The sequence below is a fragment of the Xenopus laevis genome, chromosome 4S, assembly GCF_017654675.1.
Source record: "Xenopus laevis strain J_2021 chromosome 4S, Xenopus_laevis_v10.1, whole genome shotgun sequence".
Lineage (NCBI taxonomy): Eukaryota > Metazoa > Chordata > Amphibia > Anura > Pipidae > Xenopus > Xenopus laevis.
In genome coordinates, this window is record NC_054378.1 from 83954231 (window position 1) to 83969716 (window position 15486).

Genomic DNA, 15486 nt, shown 5'->3' on the forward strand with positions numbered 1-15486 from the left:
CGTTAGATGCACGATCGTTCAATTCCCACTAACCTCACGATAATTTGACGGATTGGTTGGATTGCATTAAAACCGGTCGTTCATCAAAGAGAAATATTTGTGTCTATGGGGCCTTAACATATAATTTTTAATAGTTTTTTAACTTGCTGAATTTTAACTATTTCCTGGACAAATTAGCAGTTATTCAGAACCATATAAGTGAGGTCCAACTCGGCTGTTTTTTGCATCTTTGCCAGTCTGGGTTGAATGTAGACAGTGTTTTTCTGATAATTGTATGTAATGTAGATTACTTAAAATTTTGGTTCTGAACAAAGATAGTTACTCTGCTTTAATAAGAATTGTACCTTCTTTCATTTGTGTTAAACAGACAAAGATTAAAGTGCTTACATTGATGGTCTTTAGTCTCTTGCTTTCCAGCTGTTGCTGAACAGCAATCTCCAGATTCACAGTAACATGCACTGGCTATCTTTAGGGTGCTAGTTATAGTTCAGCAAGAGATGAAGAGCTCAAGATTGAAAACCATCATTCATATTTTAATTCTTAGAGGTGGTCTTTGAGAAAACAGAAATGTTAGTCCTACTTAAAGGTAAAGTAACACCATAAAATGTGTAGGCATTGTGTCCTATTATTGCTTTTATTCAGTAGTTCACTCAGTGTATATGTATATATATATATATATATATATATATATATATATATATATATATATATATATATATATATATATATATATATATATATATATATATATATATATATATATATATATATATATATATATATATATAAAAATTTTTTTTTTTTTTTTTTTTTAATATATCACATTTTACATTTCTTTTATTAACAATATTTGGTTAAGTATACATTTCTTTTTAAGGCTAAATACAGTATTTAATCTACCAGCCCTTTAATAATAGAGTAAAGCCTCTCCTGTAGTTTTTTATTTCTGTATGTATTTCTGTATATACCATCTTCCTTGCATTCGGTCTTGGACCGTGCAAATATGTCTGTGTGTTCTGTGTGTACCTTCTCCACTGCATTCAGTCAGGTCAGCAAACACATTTTTGGGTTGCTATTCATTGTGTTGTTCATGCATATTCTCTGTGTAGCATGTATATTACATAGGTAATGGTATACGTTCTCAGTTTGGGGTGGAGTGGTAGACTGAGCTGATCTTCTTGTTCTGATTGGGGCCCACATAGGCCCATCAGTTTCATACAGAATCCATGTGTTCATCGACCGCATTGTTTCATACTTGTCTAACTGTATTTTAACAATCCTTGGGTCCATGTACTGCTAGTAGACTGGTAGCTCTAGCAAGTGGGCAGCCAGGGTATGCCTGTGTATGGGCCCCTTAACACTGAAAAAGAATGTGTGTAAACTAGTAATGTAAATTCTAGCCTGGATCCAAGGGGGTTCACCTTTAAGTTAAGTTCAATTGATCTTCGATTTTTATTTTTTATAGTTTTAGAATTGTCTTCTCCTTTTTGACTCTTACCAGTTTTCAAATTGGGGTTACTGACCCCATCTAAAACACAAATGTTCTGTAAGGCTACAAATGTATTGTTATTGCTACTTAATTTTACTCAACTTTCTAGAGAGGCCTTCGTTTTAATTTTGAAATCTGACATGGGGCTAGACATATTGTCAGTTTCCCAGCTGTCCCTAGCTGTCTCTGATAAAACTTCAGTCACTCTTTACTGCTGCACTGCAACTTTGAGTGATATCACCCCCTCCCCCGCCTCCCAGCAGTCTAACAACAAAACAATTGGAAGGTAACCAGATAACCACACCCACACAAGATAACCGCTGCCTGGTAGATCAAAGAACAGCACTCAATAGTTAAATTCCAGGTCCCGCTGCGAGACATTCAGTTACATTGAGTAAGAGAAACAACAGCCTGCCAGAAAGCAGTAACATCCTAAAGTGCTGGCTCTTTCTGAAAGCACATGGCCGGGCAAAATGACCTGAGATGGCTGCCTACACACCAATATTATAAATTAAAAAAAAAAAAAATACACTTGCTTGTTCAGGAATGACATTTTATATTGTAGAGTGCATTATGTGCAGTGTAAACTGTGTAATTTAGAAATAAAAACGACACCATAAAAATCATGACAGAATCAGTTTAAAGTTATCCAGTCAAGTCAGTCTGTCTTTTGATTACCCATGTTTGCACATAAACAGATTCAATTGCAAAACAGTCTTTACAAACTGCCTCCCTAATGGCATAGAGTGCATATTTTTATTTGGCTTCCCTTCAAAGTGTAGTTTCACCACTGGTTTATGGAGGTTTGACGACTTTAGTAATAATCACAAGGAACAACTTGATATAAACACAGGCTAAGCCATAAAGTGACTTGCATCTAATGCACAAAATATACAAGTTGCTAGCAGATTGGGACAGAACATTGAATTTTTTTTTTATCTGTTATAGCTTATCTGTAGGGGACCTGCTTTCACTCTCTGTCAATTAAAGAACAAAATCAAATCCAAATACTTACCCTTGATGTTTTGGCCCTCCCATTGCAAAATGCAGTGCTGCAATTTTCTTCATGCAGCAGGTAGCTATCGGATACACTGTGGGCCTATTATGTAAAATGAAAGTCACTGAAAAAAACGGTGTAAAATGGTGAATTTATCAAGGTGTGTGATATTTTATTCAGTGGAAACACCAGATTTGCCTCCGTTATTTTACACTGCTTCCAAATTTTGTAAGTTGATCAAAGAAAAAGCTCGTAAAAAAATTAAGTCATTTTTACACGGCAATGCCTGGTTTTGTGTACCAAATGAATCCACCATTTTTTACACTACATATTAAATCTGCCCCTGTGTGTACTCTGGATGCATTATGTTGACAAGTCTTGTCTGTGCAGAAATGACTTTTGTATTACTCACTGTTAGTTCATTATGGTGCACATGGCATTACCTGTTTGCAAAATGCTTTTTGGTATATTGTCTCCTCATTGGTGTATGTTTTATGCATTTTGTATATTCCCTGCAGTGTTCTTTCCCACCCCACATGCCTAGGATTTTGAGTTGTGTGACTGAATTATTTAACATCACATAACATTGGCTTTTCTTTTATTCATGTGTTAAATTAGGGATTCTAAATCCAAAAATCAGGTCCAGAAATTAAAAAAAAATTAAAGTCAGGGAAGAAGAGTGTTGGTCGTCTAAGGTGTTGCTGAACTCGTGGCTTAGGGAGCCATGACTTAAGTTTTGTCAAACTTGTACATTGCTAGTATTTATATTGTGGTTATTGTATAGAAGCTCACAGATAGAATTTATATTGTGGTTAGTGTATAGAGGCTCACAGATTGAATTTATATTGTGGTTAGTGTATAGAGGCTCACAGATAGCATTTATAGTGTGGTTAGTGTATAGATGCTCACAGATAGAATATATATTGTGGTTAGTGTATAGAGGCTCACAGAATTTATAGTGTGGTTAGTGTATAGAGGCTCACAGATTGCATTTATAGTGTGGTTAGTGTATAGAAGCTGACTTGTACATTGCTAGTATTTATATTGTGGTTATTGTATAGAAACTCACAAATTGAATTTATAGTGTGGCTAGTGTATAGAGGCTCACAGATTGAATTTATAGTGTGGTTCAGGCCCTGACTGGCAATCTGTGGGTTCTGGCAAATGCCAGAGGGGCTGCTATAAGATGCAATAGAAAGTGAGTATTTAGTGGGCTGGTGGGGGCTGTATGGGCCTCTGTGTAGGCTGATTGGGCCTCTGTGTACCTGAAATGCCAGGGCCTATTTTAATTCTCAGTCCGGGCCTGGTGTGGTTAGTCTATAGAGGCTCACAGATTGAATTTATATTGTGGTTAGTGTATAGAAGCTGACAGTGTGACTTTTATAGTAGGAGTTCTGCCCCAGGCAAACCAGGATTTGCATCCCTAATGGTGCTCTAACAAACTATTTGAAGAATACATGATCATTGCAATGTTTCATGCTGTTGATTGACTTCACTCTGTCCATGGCACTGTGCACTCTTTATTTCTGTAAACAATCTTTGCTTGTGCAAGACCCTCCTAAGAATCTTAATACATCATTCTACCTCCTTGGAACTGTTTGCAAAGAATACTCAATATGAAAAATACAAATAAAATGAAAAACATCTTGCCATTTCTATACTTGATTATGTCAAATTTGTGTTTTGACTGCCAAAGAAAACCTTTATATTTCAAGTTCAGCCAAATTACTTTGGTTTCTTGATGTTCAGCTGGACTTACACTACTGTATTCGACAGTTAGAATCACCTGATAAAGGCCTATCCTATCGCTTAAAGGAACAGTAAAAGCAAAAAAATGAAAGTATTTTAAAGAAATTCAAATTTAGTTTACTGTTGCCCTGTATTGGTAAAAGGTGTGTGTGTGTGTGTATACATGTGTATATAGAGATATAGTAGTCTTTCTAAATGCTGAAAAAGAAGACGAGGTGCAGGTCACAGGTCACTTAGTAGATAACAGGTAAGCCATACCTCCCAACTGTCCACAGTCCAAGCTTTTTATTAAAAAGTCAGAGTTTCTCTTTGATCCGACGCTGTCGCCAAAAGAAAATACAAAGTTTCTGAAACTTAATTAAAATAAGAGGCTTTTTGGTCAAAACACTCATCACCTGCCCTTGTAACAATTTAAGATAAGTAAAGATAGAATTGTAACTATTTTAAGGGGTGGTTCACCTTTAAGGTAACTTTTATTATGTTATAGAACAACCAATTCTAAGCAACATTCAATTGGTTTTCATAATTTATTTTTTATAGTTGTCTTCTTCTTCTGATTCTTTGTAGCTTTCAAATGGGCGTCGCTAACTCCCTTCTAAAAAACAATTGCTCTTTAAGGCTACATATGTATAGTTATTGTTACTTTTTATTACTGATCCTTCTATTCAGACTCTCTCCTATTCAAATTCCAGTCTCTTATTCAAATCAGTGCATGGCTGCTAGGGTAATTCAGGCCCTAGCAACCAGATTGCTTAAAAGGTAAATTGAAGAGCTGCTGAATAAAAAGCTAAATAACTCAAAAACCTTCAAGAATAAAAAATGAAAACTAAATGCAAATTATCTCAGAATATCACTCTCTACATCCATATTAAGAGTTATCTCAAAGATGAACAACCCCTTTACGATAAGCTGGTCTCTTAGAAGAACAGAGATTTTCACCTTTATTAGCAAAATTATAACACACAAAACATGGCCCTAAAACTCCCAGAAATGTGTTCAAACTTGAATAATCTGCCAAATTTTGTCAATGGACATGTTAATTAGGAGGTGTGGTCATAAAATGGGCATGGTCACATATTGATGCGCTATGCGCGGCAATTTTCTGTGTCCATCTTTCTATTTTTTTAAATGTTGAGAGGTATTGCTAAGATCTGTAATGCAATACCATTATATTCTGCAATGTTCCTGAACCAGTGACTCACGAGCAACATCTCACCAAGCCCTTGGATGTTGCTCCCAGTGGCCTCAAAGCAGGTGCTTATTTTTGAATTCCTGGCTTAGAGGCAAGTTTTGGTTGTATAAAAACCAAGTATACTGCTAAACTGAACCTCCTGTAGGCTGCCAGTCCACATAGGGGCTACCAATAGCCAGGAACTTTTTTCATGCTTGTATTGCTCCCCAACTTTTTTTTTTTTTTTTTAGGTTGGAATGATCCACAAGGGTAAAAAAAAAGGTTGGGGACCCCTGATTTAAACTATTTTTCTAAAGCAAACACACCAGTTTTAACAGCGTAGAGCAAAAGTACATTATGTTTTAATTTCTTTAAAACACCTTCTTTGGTTGGTGTTACTGTTCCTTTAACTGATCCTTGCTGGGGCACAGTTCTTTAGGGTGGTCTAATGCCACATTGTAAGTGAGTAAAATTGTGGCAGGTAAAATACTGGCTTGTGCCTTGGGGCACTTCAAATGCAGTTTTTTCTTCTTTTAGCAAAAAACATGTAACAACAAAACTATAGAATGTATAATATTAGCTGAGCAATGTGAGGCAGTTTGTTTTGTTGCTTTGTGTTTTCCTTGAGGGGAGCCAACCTGCTTGCTGTTATCTTTACTTGCAAATGTATTTCCCAGTTCAAAGGAGGTATTATTATTGTTATTACATTCTGCTGCCACACACTTGATTTTTTTATCGCTAGTCACTTCATTTTATTTAATCTTTTATCTCTTCTGAAATTCCTTTCTGCATTTTTCCCTTTTTGTAGGAAAGTGCATCCTTGGCAGATAGATTGATCCAGGTATTGTCCTTTAAATATGTTATCCACAGATAACCAAAACTCACTTAACCAGTTCCTTTTGAGTGATGCATGCCTACTTTATATTTTACATGCATCCATTTTATTAAATACCCAAAGTCCAATCTTTATTTTAGCTTTAATTAATGACCTAAAGTAAATACTGCACGTTGCCTTAATCTAGCGTTTTACCCCTTTGACCGTATAGATTAAGAATTTTGCCAAGACCTTTATTAAAGGGCTCGTTCACCTTCAAACACTTTTTTTTTCCAGTTCAGTTGGTTCCAGATTGTTCTCCAGAAATAAAGACTTTCACTTTATATTTTCGAATTGTGACAATTTTTCTAATATTGAAGTGTAAAGTTTAATTTTTCACCTTCCAAAGCAGCTCTGAAAGGGTGGGTCGCCGACTATTTAAAGCTGGCCATAGACGCAATGATCATTCGAATCGGATTTTCATCGGACTTTCCGACCTGCCGCTAACCTTCAGTTTAAATAAAGTAGTAAAAGAACCGATCAGCCGATGTTCTACCCCTGACAGCAAGCGTACGACAGTTATGTCAAATAAAGTTAGTGACAGTCTCTCACTGTCCGATCGGTAATACATGCAGAGATATTATCGGCAGCCGACAAATCTTTTAACTTGTCTGATCGACTGAACCGACCAATCTCCCTGGGAAGAAAAATGTCGGGATTCTCCACACCTGATCCGAAAATCGTATGAATCAAGGATTTGTACGATCGGATCTTTGCGTCTATGGCCAGCTTTAAATAGTCTGCGACCCAGCCTTTCAGAGCTACATTTAGTTGATACATTTGTTATATTTGTCCCCGAGTTTCGTTACAGGCAGCTGTTAGAATTGATACAATAGTTGCTAATATTCCACAGATGCTGCTGAGAAATGTATCCACTGATTGTATCAACTAAATGTAGCAAATTGTAACAGTTCAGATGCTCCTGGATCACTGAGTTGCCAGACTCAAACACCAGGAATATTATTCTTTAAAACTTTGGGAAAACAGTAAAAAATAAAAGATGGAAAGCAATTGAAAAGAGGTTTTTATTTCTGGAGAACAATCTGAAAACAACAGAACTGAAAAAAAAAGTGTTTGGAAGGTGTACAACCCCTTTAAGTTGAATTAATGTTTTTCTTACCAACATTCGAAACTAACAACAATCGCATGATCCATCTTCGTCATTGTGCATGTACTAAATCCTAATCCGAACGCAAACCTTCATTCTGCTTGCTCCTTTTTAATTTCCCCCAGTCATTTCCAGTAATACGGTTCTCATTCATAATTGTAAATGTGAAAGCTCCTGGGGAGTTCACAGTTAAACACTGGAAAGGAAGCTTTCTTTGCATCTGACTTGGATTGCTCAAAACTATAAAATTATGTCCGAAGGGACAAGTGACAAGGGCCCAGGAGGCAGAGGAAAACTACCTTATAAAACGGGAGCTGGCCACCATCAAACAGCAAAGTGATGAGGCCAGTACTAAGCTGGAGCAGGCTCATCATACAATCAACGAGCTCCAGCATCAGCGACAATTGGTAAGATGCCTGGCACCACTTTCTCATCTGTTTTAATGACTTTTATATCTGCTATCCTTTTTTTTTTTTTTTTTTTTTTTTATTAATGGTAGTGCCCACCATCATTTACCTGAACAGCTATGGGGGCTTAATATTTTATTTATATAAAAAAAACCAACATGAGCTTGGATAAAGCCTTAAAGTGATACTGACACTAAAAAGCTTGAAAAAAAAAAAGACTTTTTAAAATAAGATTGTACGTTAAGAGTTTGCCGAGAGGTTTGTTTTTGTAACTAATAGTTAGTTGAAGTTTATAAACCTGACTGTTTTGCCAACCTGACTGTCCCATCTAACTGTGAGTTAGAGATTCTAATGCTAACGGGCTACTGCTGCACAAATATGGCAGCCCCCTCATACAGGAACATGGGGCATCAGACAGGTAATGTAACAGCATTGTGCAAATACTTTATGGCAAAGCTATAAAGTTGCTTTCAAAGCCAGTATGATGATAGATGTAAAAAAGAGTTTAATTGCTGGTGTCAGTATCTCTTTAATAAATGTATTTGGATGATTAATAGCTTTGTGTTTGACTTGATTGTATGCTGATTTGTATTGCTTTCCATTTTCATAAATGTTTATTTTGGTCTCATTAGTGATCTCTCAGTGCTGTAAGGCTGCAGTATGTACTTAAAGAAGAAGGAAAGCTACTGAGGCAGTTTATTGCCAATATGTTAGCTACAATAGTGCAAGCTAAAATGCTATATTTATTCTGTAGAATGCTTTACCATACCAGTGTAAACAGCTCTAGAAGCTCTCTCTCTTTGTTTAGGATAGCAGCTGCCATATTAGCTTGGTGTGACATCACTTCCTGCCTGAGTCTCACCCCGATCACTCATAGCTCTGGGCTCAGATTACAGCAGGGAGGGGGAGAGAGGAGCAGACTGAGCATGCTCAAGCCATGCCCTGGAGGTTTATGCTGAAATCAGGAAGTCTGATACAGAAGCCCATGTGTACACAATAGAAGGAAAGAAATGTGGTGTTGCTTTTGACAGGACTCAGAGCAGCATTACTTTGAGGGTTTACTGGTGTATTTATATAGACTTTTCTGATAAAGCTTACCAAGTTTTAACCTTTCCTTCTCCATTAACACTGGATAAAACAAAAATACAAGAATTGTAGAGCTGCCCATAATACACACTTGAATACAAAGCGGGGGTGTATCCTTTTACATTAGAAATCCAATGTTATGCCTTAGAATTGCTTTTGTTTTATACCTGAGATGTAGAATTACTGTGTAGTAGTGTACAACTGCACTAAAGGAAGAAAGAAAGGAACACTAAATTGAAAGAAGTGGATGGAATTAACTGCCTGTGTTCAATAAGTCTAATCATTTTCTTTCCATTTAAATGTCGTTTTGTTACCCTGTTGCATTGTCTTCATGTTGCAACCTGAAACTGATGGAATACTGATACTTAGATTATTTTAAAATATCACATATGTTTCAATAATTTGTCTTGGACATTTGGAAGAGACAAGTGTTAATCCTTAGTAATAAATTTTAATCTCTTGCACGATTGCTTGGATTATACTGAATATTTTTTGCATTTTTTTTTTTTTAAAAGAAAGCAAAGGTTAGATGTGGTGTTGAGATCAGAGAACTTGGATCTGAACCTTAAAAGTACGTTATGCATTCTGATTTAAATGGTAGTAACACACACTTTCCCCACTGCACCCAGGTGTGGACTAGGATTCAAAGTAGTTGACATTTCAGGTACACCGAGGCCTAAACAGCCCCCACCATAAATAGTGAGCGTCTATTGCATTTTACAGTAGCCCTTCTGGCATTTGCCATAATCCACAGATTGCCAATCTGGACAACTATGGTCTCAAACAGCCCACTCTGCATCTGGCAGAGGTGCAACCAGGCTGGCTTTTTACCTGCAGCTGCTGCCAACTGCAATGCCCTGCAGTGTCACCATGTTTTGGTATGATCAGTTAGATTTGGGGCTGGTCCGTACACTTATCCCTTTAATGACTCATATCTATGTGACAGGCAATCTGGGGCATTTAGGGGGCTATATGCTTGTGCCTGCCCCACATGGGTTGCCACCTTCTGCAACCAGGAAGACTGGACAGGGGGCGGGTCCTGTGACATCGGGGGCAGGAGTATGATGTCAAGGGCAGGCTTGGTGCCAGTCTGGAGGTATGTCCATGATGACAGGGCATAGCTAAGAAATGGTGATCACTGATTGGTGGATCGCCATTCATTTTAAAGTCCTGTCTGGATTTCCTAATATGAAAAACCGAAAACTGGGCTCTCCAGGTAAAAATGAAACAGGTGGCAACCCTAGCCCCACATATGCCTGCAAAACATAAGAAATGATATATGTGCATAGCAGAGTATCAATTCTCACAGTGTCTCAGTATGAGCGATTTTAGAAATTCTTGCCTGATCACTTTCCTGCCATCATTGGTATATTCACCCCACCTGGACAACAGGCTGTCATACCCTCAGCTCCAGTAGAGGAAGAATATGGAGGTTATAGACCTAAAAGGTACCAGATATTGTCTGTTGATGGCATTATAAAACCGTTAAGGGAGAAGTGCCCATACTTACTAATGCGAGATCTACTTTTAGTGGGGTTCTGCATTATCATTCTCTTCCATGGAAAATATTACTTAAATACTAATTAATGGGAAAATATATATTGCTATATTTAATAGACCTCTATTTATTTTGTGACCATAGCATAATAATTATCTGAATGAATGAGGATGATTTAGACAAGCTGTTTGTTGACAGAGATCTACTGATCACCATCTAAAGGTCTACTGGTAGATCCCCCATCTACCTTTTGGGGTTTTCAGCCTTTAAGAATGACTAGGCAATTCATTATGGGGGTGCTGTGTAGCGATGTGACAGATTTTGGTGCAGTGAAATCTCTCCTTTTGGTTACATTTCATATGCGTGTGCTTATACTGTGTAATGCTAGATTCACATCAATTATACATGGCCAGATTCGTTTACACAGGGTGATGCAGCTAGATGAGTTCATTCAGTGTGTAGTTACATTAGCTGTACATATCTATACCAAGCATAAAATGCTGCTTCCTTCCCATTGTCCATGCACCAGTAACCGCAACAATGAAACTGTTAAGTTGACCTGACATGATTATTATTTTTCTTCTGGATGTTTATTATATGTTTTGAGGTACAACCTTTGTTTTTGCTGTGTGCGATTTGTTCTCCTGGAGTTAGTCATCTTTTCTCTGTTGTCTAACCAAAGAGCCTTCTCCTTCTCCCCAGATATTTTAAAATCCTTTAAGGGCATTTGAATGTGGGACTAAAACCACCCCTGTTCCTTGACTTTTAACAGTTACCCAGTGCACAGTCCTCCCTGCACCTGCCCAACTATATCACTCCATCTGTTCCGTGTTAACTCGTCCCCCATACCTGCACCCGCTCCGCCCACAGTCCTGACTTTCTTACTGAAATGTCCCGAATTTCTCTTTGATCTGTGACGCCAGAAAAAGATACAAAGTTTCTGAATCATTATTAAAATTAGAGGCTTTTTAGCAGAGAGCCCAGAAAACTAAACACCTGCTCTTAGATACATTTGTAACAATTTAAGATAAGCAAAGATACAATTGTAACCATTTTAGATAAGCAGGTCTCTTGGTGAAACTGACTCACAACTTAAAGGGGTGGTTCACCTGTAAGTTAACTTTTAGTATTTTTATGCAATGACCAATTCTAAGCAACTTTCCAATTGGTCATTATTAGGGATGGGTGAATTTTTTCGCATTGTTTCGCCACGTTGAGCGTCAAAAAAAAAAAAAAAAAAAAGTATGTAAAAAATATTTCGCCGCATGTCAAAATTTTTTTTGACGCCTATAGACTTTAATGGGCATCTGCGACATTTCGCCAGCGGCAAATTTTTGGCGAAACAAAACAGGTCAAATTCACCCAAGCCTAGTCATTTATTTATTTTTTTATAGTTTTTTAATTATTTGCATTCTTCTTCTGACTCTTACCATCCTTCAAATGGTCACTGACCCCATCTAAAAACAAATGCTCTGTAAGGCTACAAATATACAATCTCTATTGCTACTTTTTTTTTTTTCAGGCCTCTCCTATTCATATTCCAGTCTCTTATTTAAAACAATGCATAGTTGCTAGGGTAATTTGGACACTTGCAACCAGATTGTGGAATTTGCAAACTGGAGAGCTGCTAAATAAAAAGCTAAATAGCTCAAAATAAATATATGAAAACCATTTGCAAATTGTCAGAATATCACTCTCCACGTCATACTAAAAGTTAACCAAATGTGAACAACCCCTTTAAAGGGCAATTTCAGCTTCATTAGCAAAACTGTTATAACACACAAAACATTGCACTAAAATTCCCAGAAATGTGTTCAAACTTTCATAACCTGTCAAATTTTGTAAAATGGACATGGTAATTAGGAGGTTTGGCCATAAAGTGTCCCTCTTTCTGTTTTTCAAATGTTGGGCGGAATGCAGTGGAGATTGATAAGCAGGACCATGCTCACTGAGCAGAAAAACAGGCCAGTTTCTTTTGGTCAATAACTACCACTTATCTTTGCCCTTAAAGGAAAATTATACCCCCAAAATGAACACTTTAGCAACAGATAGTTTACATCATATTAAGTGACATATTAAAGAATATTAGCAAACTGGTTTATATATTTAAGTAAAGCCCTTTTACATCTCTTGCCTTGAGCCACCATTTTGTGATGGTCTCTGTGCTTCCTCAGAGATCACGTGACCAGAAATACTACAGCTCGAAAGGTGGCCATAGACGCAAAGATCCGTTCGTTTGACAACATCGCCAAACGAGCGGATCTTTCCCCAATATGCCATTAACGAGCATGGCTATATCGGGGGTAATCTGATTGTTCGGCCGTATGGCCGAACGATCCGATTACGATGCGCAATGGGCTCCAGCGGGATTGGTCGGGTCAAAATCAACCCTGACCAAACGACCGATCTCCGCCACACACGATCCAAAAATCGTACGAATCCTCGATTCGTACAATAGGATCTGTGTATCTATGGCCACCTTAACTGTAACAGGAAGAAGTGTGGAAGCAAAAGACACAACTCTGTCTGTTAATTGGCTCGTGACCTAACGTTTATGGTTTGTTGGTATGTTTGTGTGCACAGTGAATCGTTCCCTTATTTTTTTTTTAAATATGTTTTGATTTTCCCTCTATTACTAATACCAAAACTAATACAAATATCTTATCGATAGTATCATAGATGGCCAATGACACCATTGCAAGGGCTCTTTCATGAAACATTAACATTGATAGAAAGTTGCAGGAAAATGTATTTACTGTCTTTTTATTTATAGTGTGTATATATAGTAAAAACCATTTTGTGAAGTGAATCCCATTGACTGTAAGGGACATGACAAGGAAATACTGTCATGGGAAAACATGTTTTTTTCAAAATGCATCAGTTAATAGTGCAGCTCCAGCAGAATTCTGCACTGAAATCCATTTTTCAAAAGAGCAAACAGATTTTGTTTTATTTAATTCTGAAATCTGACATGGGGCTAGACATATTGTCAATTTCCCAGCTGCCTCCAGTCATGTGACCTGTGCGCTGATAAACTTCAATCACTCTTTACTGGTGTACTGCAAGTTGGAGTGATATCACCCCCCCCCCCCAGCAGCCTAACCACAGAACAATGGGAAGGTAATGAGATAGTAGCTCCCTAACACAAGATAACAGCTGCCTGGAAGATCTAAGAACAGCACTAAATAGTAAAAGCCAAGTCTCACTGAGACTGATTCAGTTACATTAAGTAGAAGCCTGCCAGAAAGTAATTCCATCCTAAAGTGCAGGCACAAGTCACATGACTGGGGCAGCTGGGGAACTGACAAAATGTCTAGCCTCATGTCAGATTTCAAAATTGAATATAAAAAAAATCTGTTTGCTCTTTGGAGAAATGGATTTCAGTGCAGAATTCTGCTGGAGCAGCACTAATAACTGTGTTTTGGAAAAAACATGTTTTTCCATGACAGTATCCCTTTAAGAAAAGGGACCAAATGCTTACCATGACATTGGTATTTAGTAATTTAAGTTCATGAGGAGCCGTGTGGAAAGCATGAGTTTCCTCTGTTGATACAAGTATGGTGCTTTCTAGAATCCTGCAGACTTAAGCTGGCCATAGATGCAAAGATCCGATCGTACGAATCATCGAACGATCGGACTTTCCCATCTCCCGACCCGCCACTAACCATTCAGATCAAAGTCTTACCAGTCAGATTAGTTAAAGAACAGATCAGCAATGTTCTGCCCCTGACAGCAATCGTACGATATCTATGTCCAACCAAAGCTAGTGACAGTCTCCCACTGAAAATCGTACGATCGGCAATACACGCAGAGATATTATCGGCAGCCGACAGAAATTTTCTAACCTGTCCGATCAACCAAACGACCGATCTCCGCCGGACGAAAAATGTCGGGACTCTCCACACACGGTTCGAAAATCGTACGAATCCTCGATTCGTACGATCAGATCTTTGCGTCTTTGGCCAGCTTTATATATGTGACGCCTCTTTGTTTTCCGTCATGCTTACTTTTCTTGCCTCTTCAAAGAGTTCCCCATGTTGGTGTATCATTCCATTAATAGCCCCTCCTGGGTGTTACCATGCTAAAATGTATAATAAAAGATTTATTAGATGTGATTAGCAAATACTGTTTCTGTGGATACAGATACTATCAGATGGTTTAACAGTGTTGCCTGCATTTAATAGGGGGAATAGCAGAAAAAGCATCTGTACAGCATCCAAGCCCAGAACTCTGGGTATTGACAGCATGGCGGGTATAGGAGTGCAGTAAAGAAGTCCCGGTGGAATAAACGGGATGCTACTGGCTGAGAAATTGTCAGCCACACAGAGAAATATGCTCATGCTTTAAAAATAGTTTCAGCAGAAGCAGCAATTGTTTCATAAATAAACCCTTGCTAGTTCCACTTCCCATTATTGCATTATTTCTGGTCTTGATTTCCATGCAAACAAATATTGTATAGATTTAGAGGGGAAAATGTAACCAGACTTCCGGTACCACAATTTAGGCTATTCTGTTCCATGGATATATCAATGACTTTATCTTTCAAGTATAAATATGTTGTATAAAGAATACAATGCTGTAGATGTCTTTAGAATTAGGCTTTTCAGCAATTCTGCTCTAGAGGAATATTCCATTTACCCATTGTTTATGGTGCTACATTAAACCAATTTGTCCTTTTTTAACAGCATAAATGTAACCCTCGGTACAGTGAGGAATTTGTGCTCCAGCTGGAAAAGGAGTTGGTTCATGCAAGGCTTAAAGAAGCAGAATCTCAATGTGCAATGAAGGATATGCAAGACAAGATCCTGGAAATTAAGAAGGTAACAGACTGATTGCAGGGAAAGTAAGAGAAAGAACTAGTAGTGAGGCCTTTAGCGGGGGTGCAGTAATTTCTCCGCTTTTTGTTTTCATGACTGAATGCTTGGAGCATAGCTTCAACATGAAGCATATTCAATCAACAATCTCAGGCCCATACCGATCATTTGTCTGTGTTTCATTATTGTGTAAAGGTGGCCATACACATCCGCTCGTTTGGCGATTTCGCCAAATTCAGGTGGGTGATATCGAGCCGATCCGATTGTGATCATTCTGTATGGAATGCAGGCGG

General features: G+C 37.8%; 1 protein-coding gene across 3 annotated transcripts in view; it reads left to right on the plus strand.

The window, feature by feature from the left end:
* The window catches only part of LOC121393053 (ecotropic viral integration site 5 protein homolog), a 95378-nt gene that overhangs the window by 40789 nt on the left and 39103 nt on the right, over positions 1–15486 (plus strand). For 2 of the 3 annotated variants that reach the window (XM_041561527.1, XM_041561525.1), the window contains exons 12-14: positions 6215–6247; positions 7649–7795; positions 15065–15199. In XM_041561527.1, the coding sequence (XP_041417461.1) occupies positions 6215–6247; positions 7649–7795; positions 15065–15199 (315 nt within the window). The remainder of the gene's footprint in view (positions 1–6214; positions 6248–7648; positions 7796–15064; positions 15200–15486) is intronic. The other variant, XM_041561526.1, reaches the window with a different exon arrangement.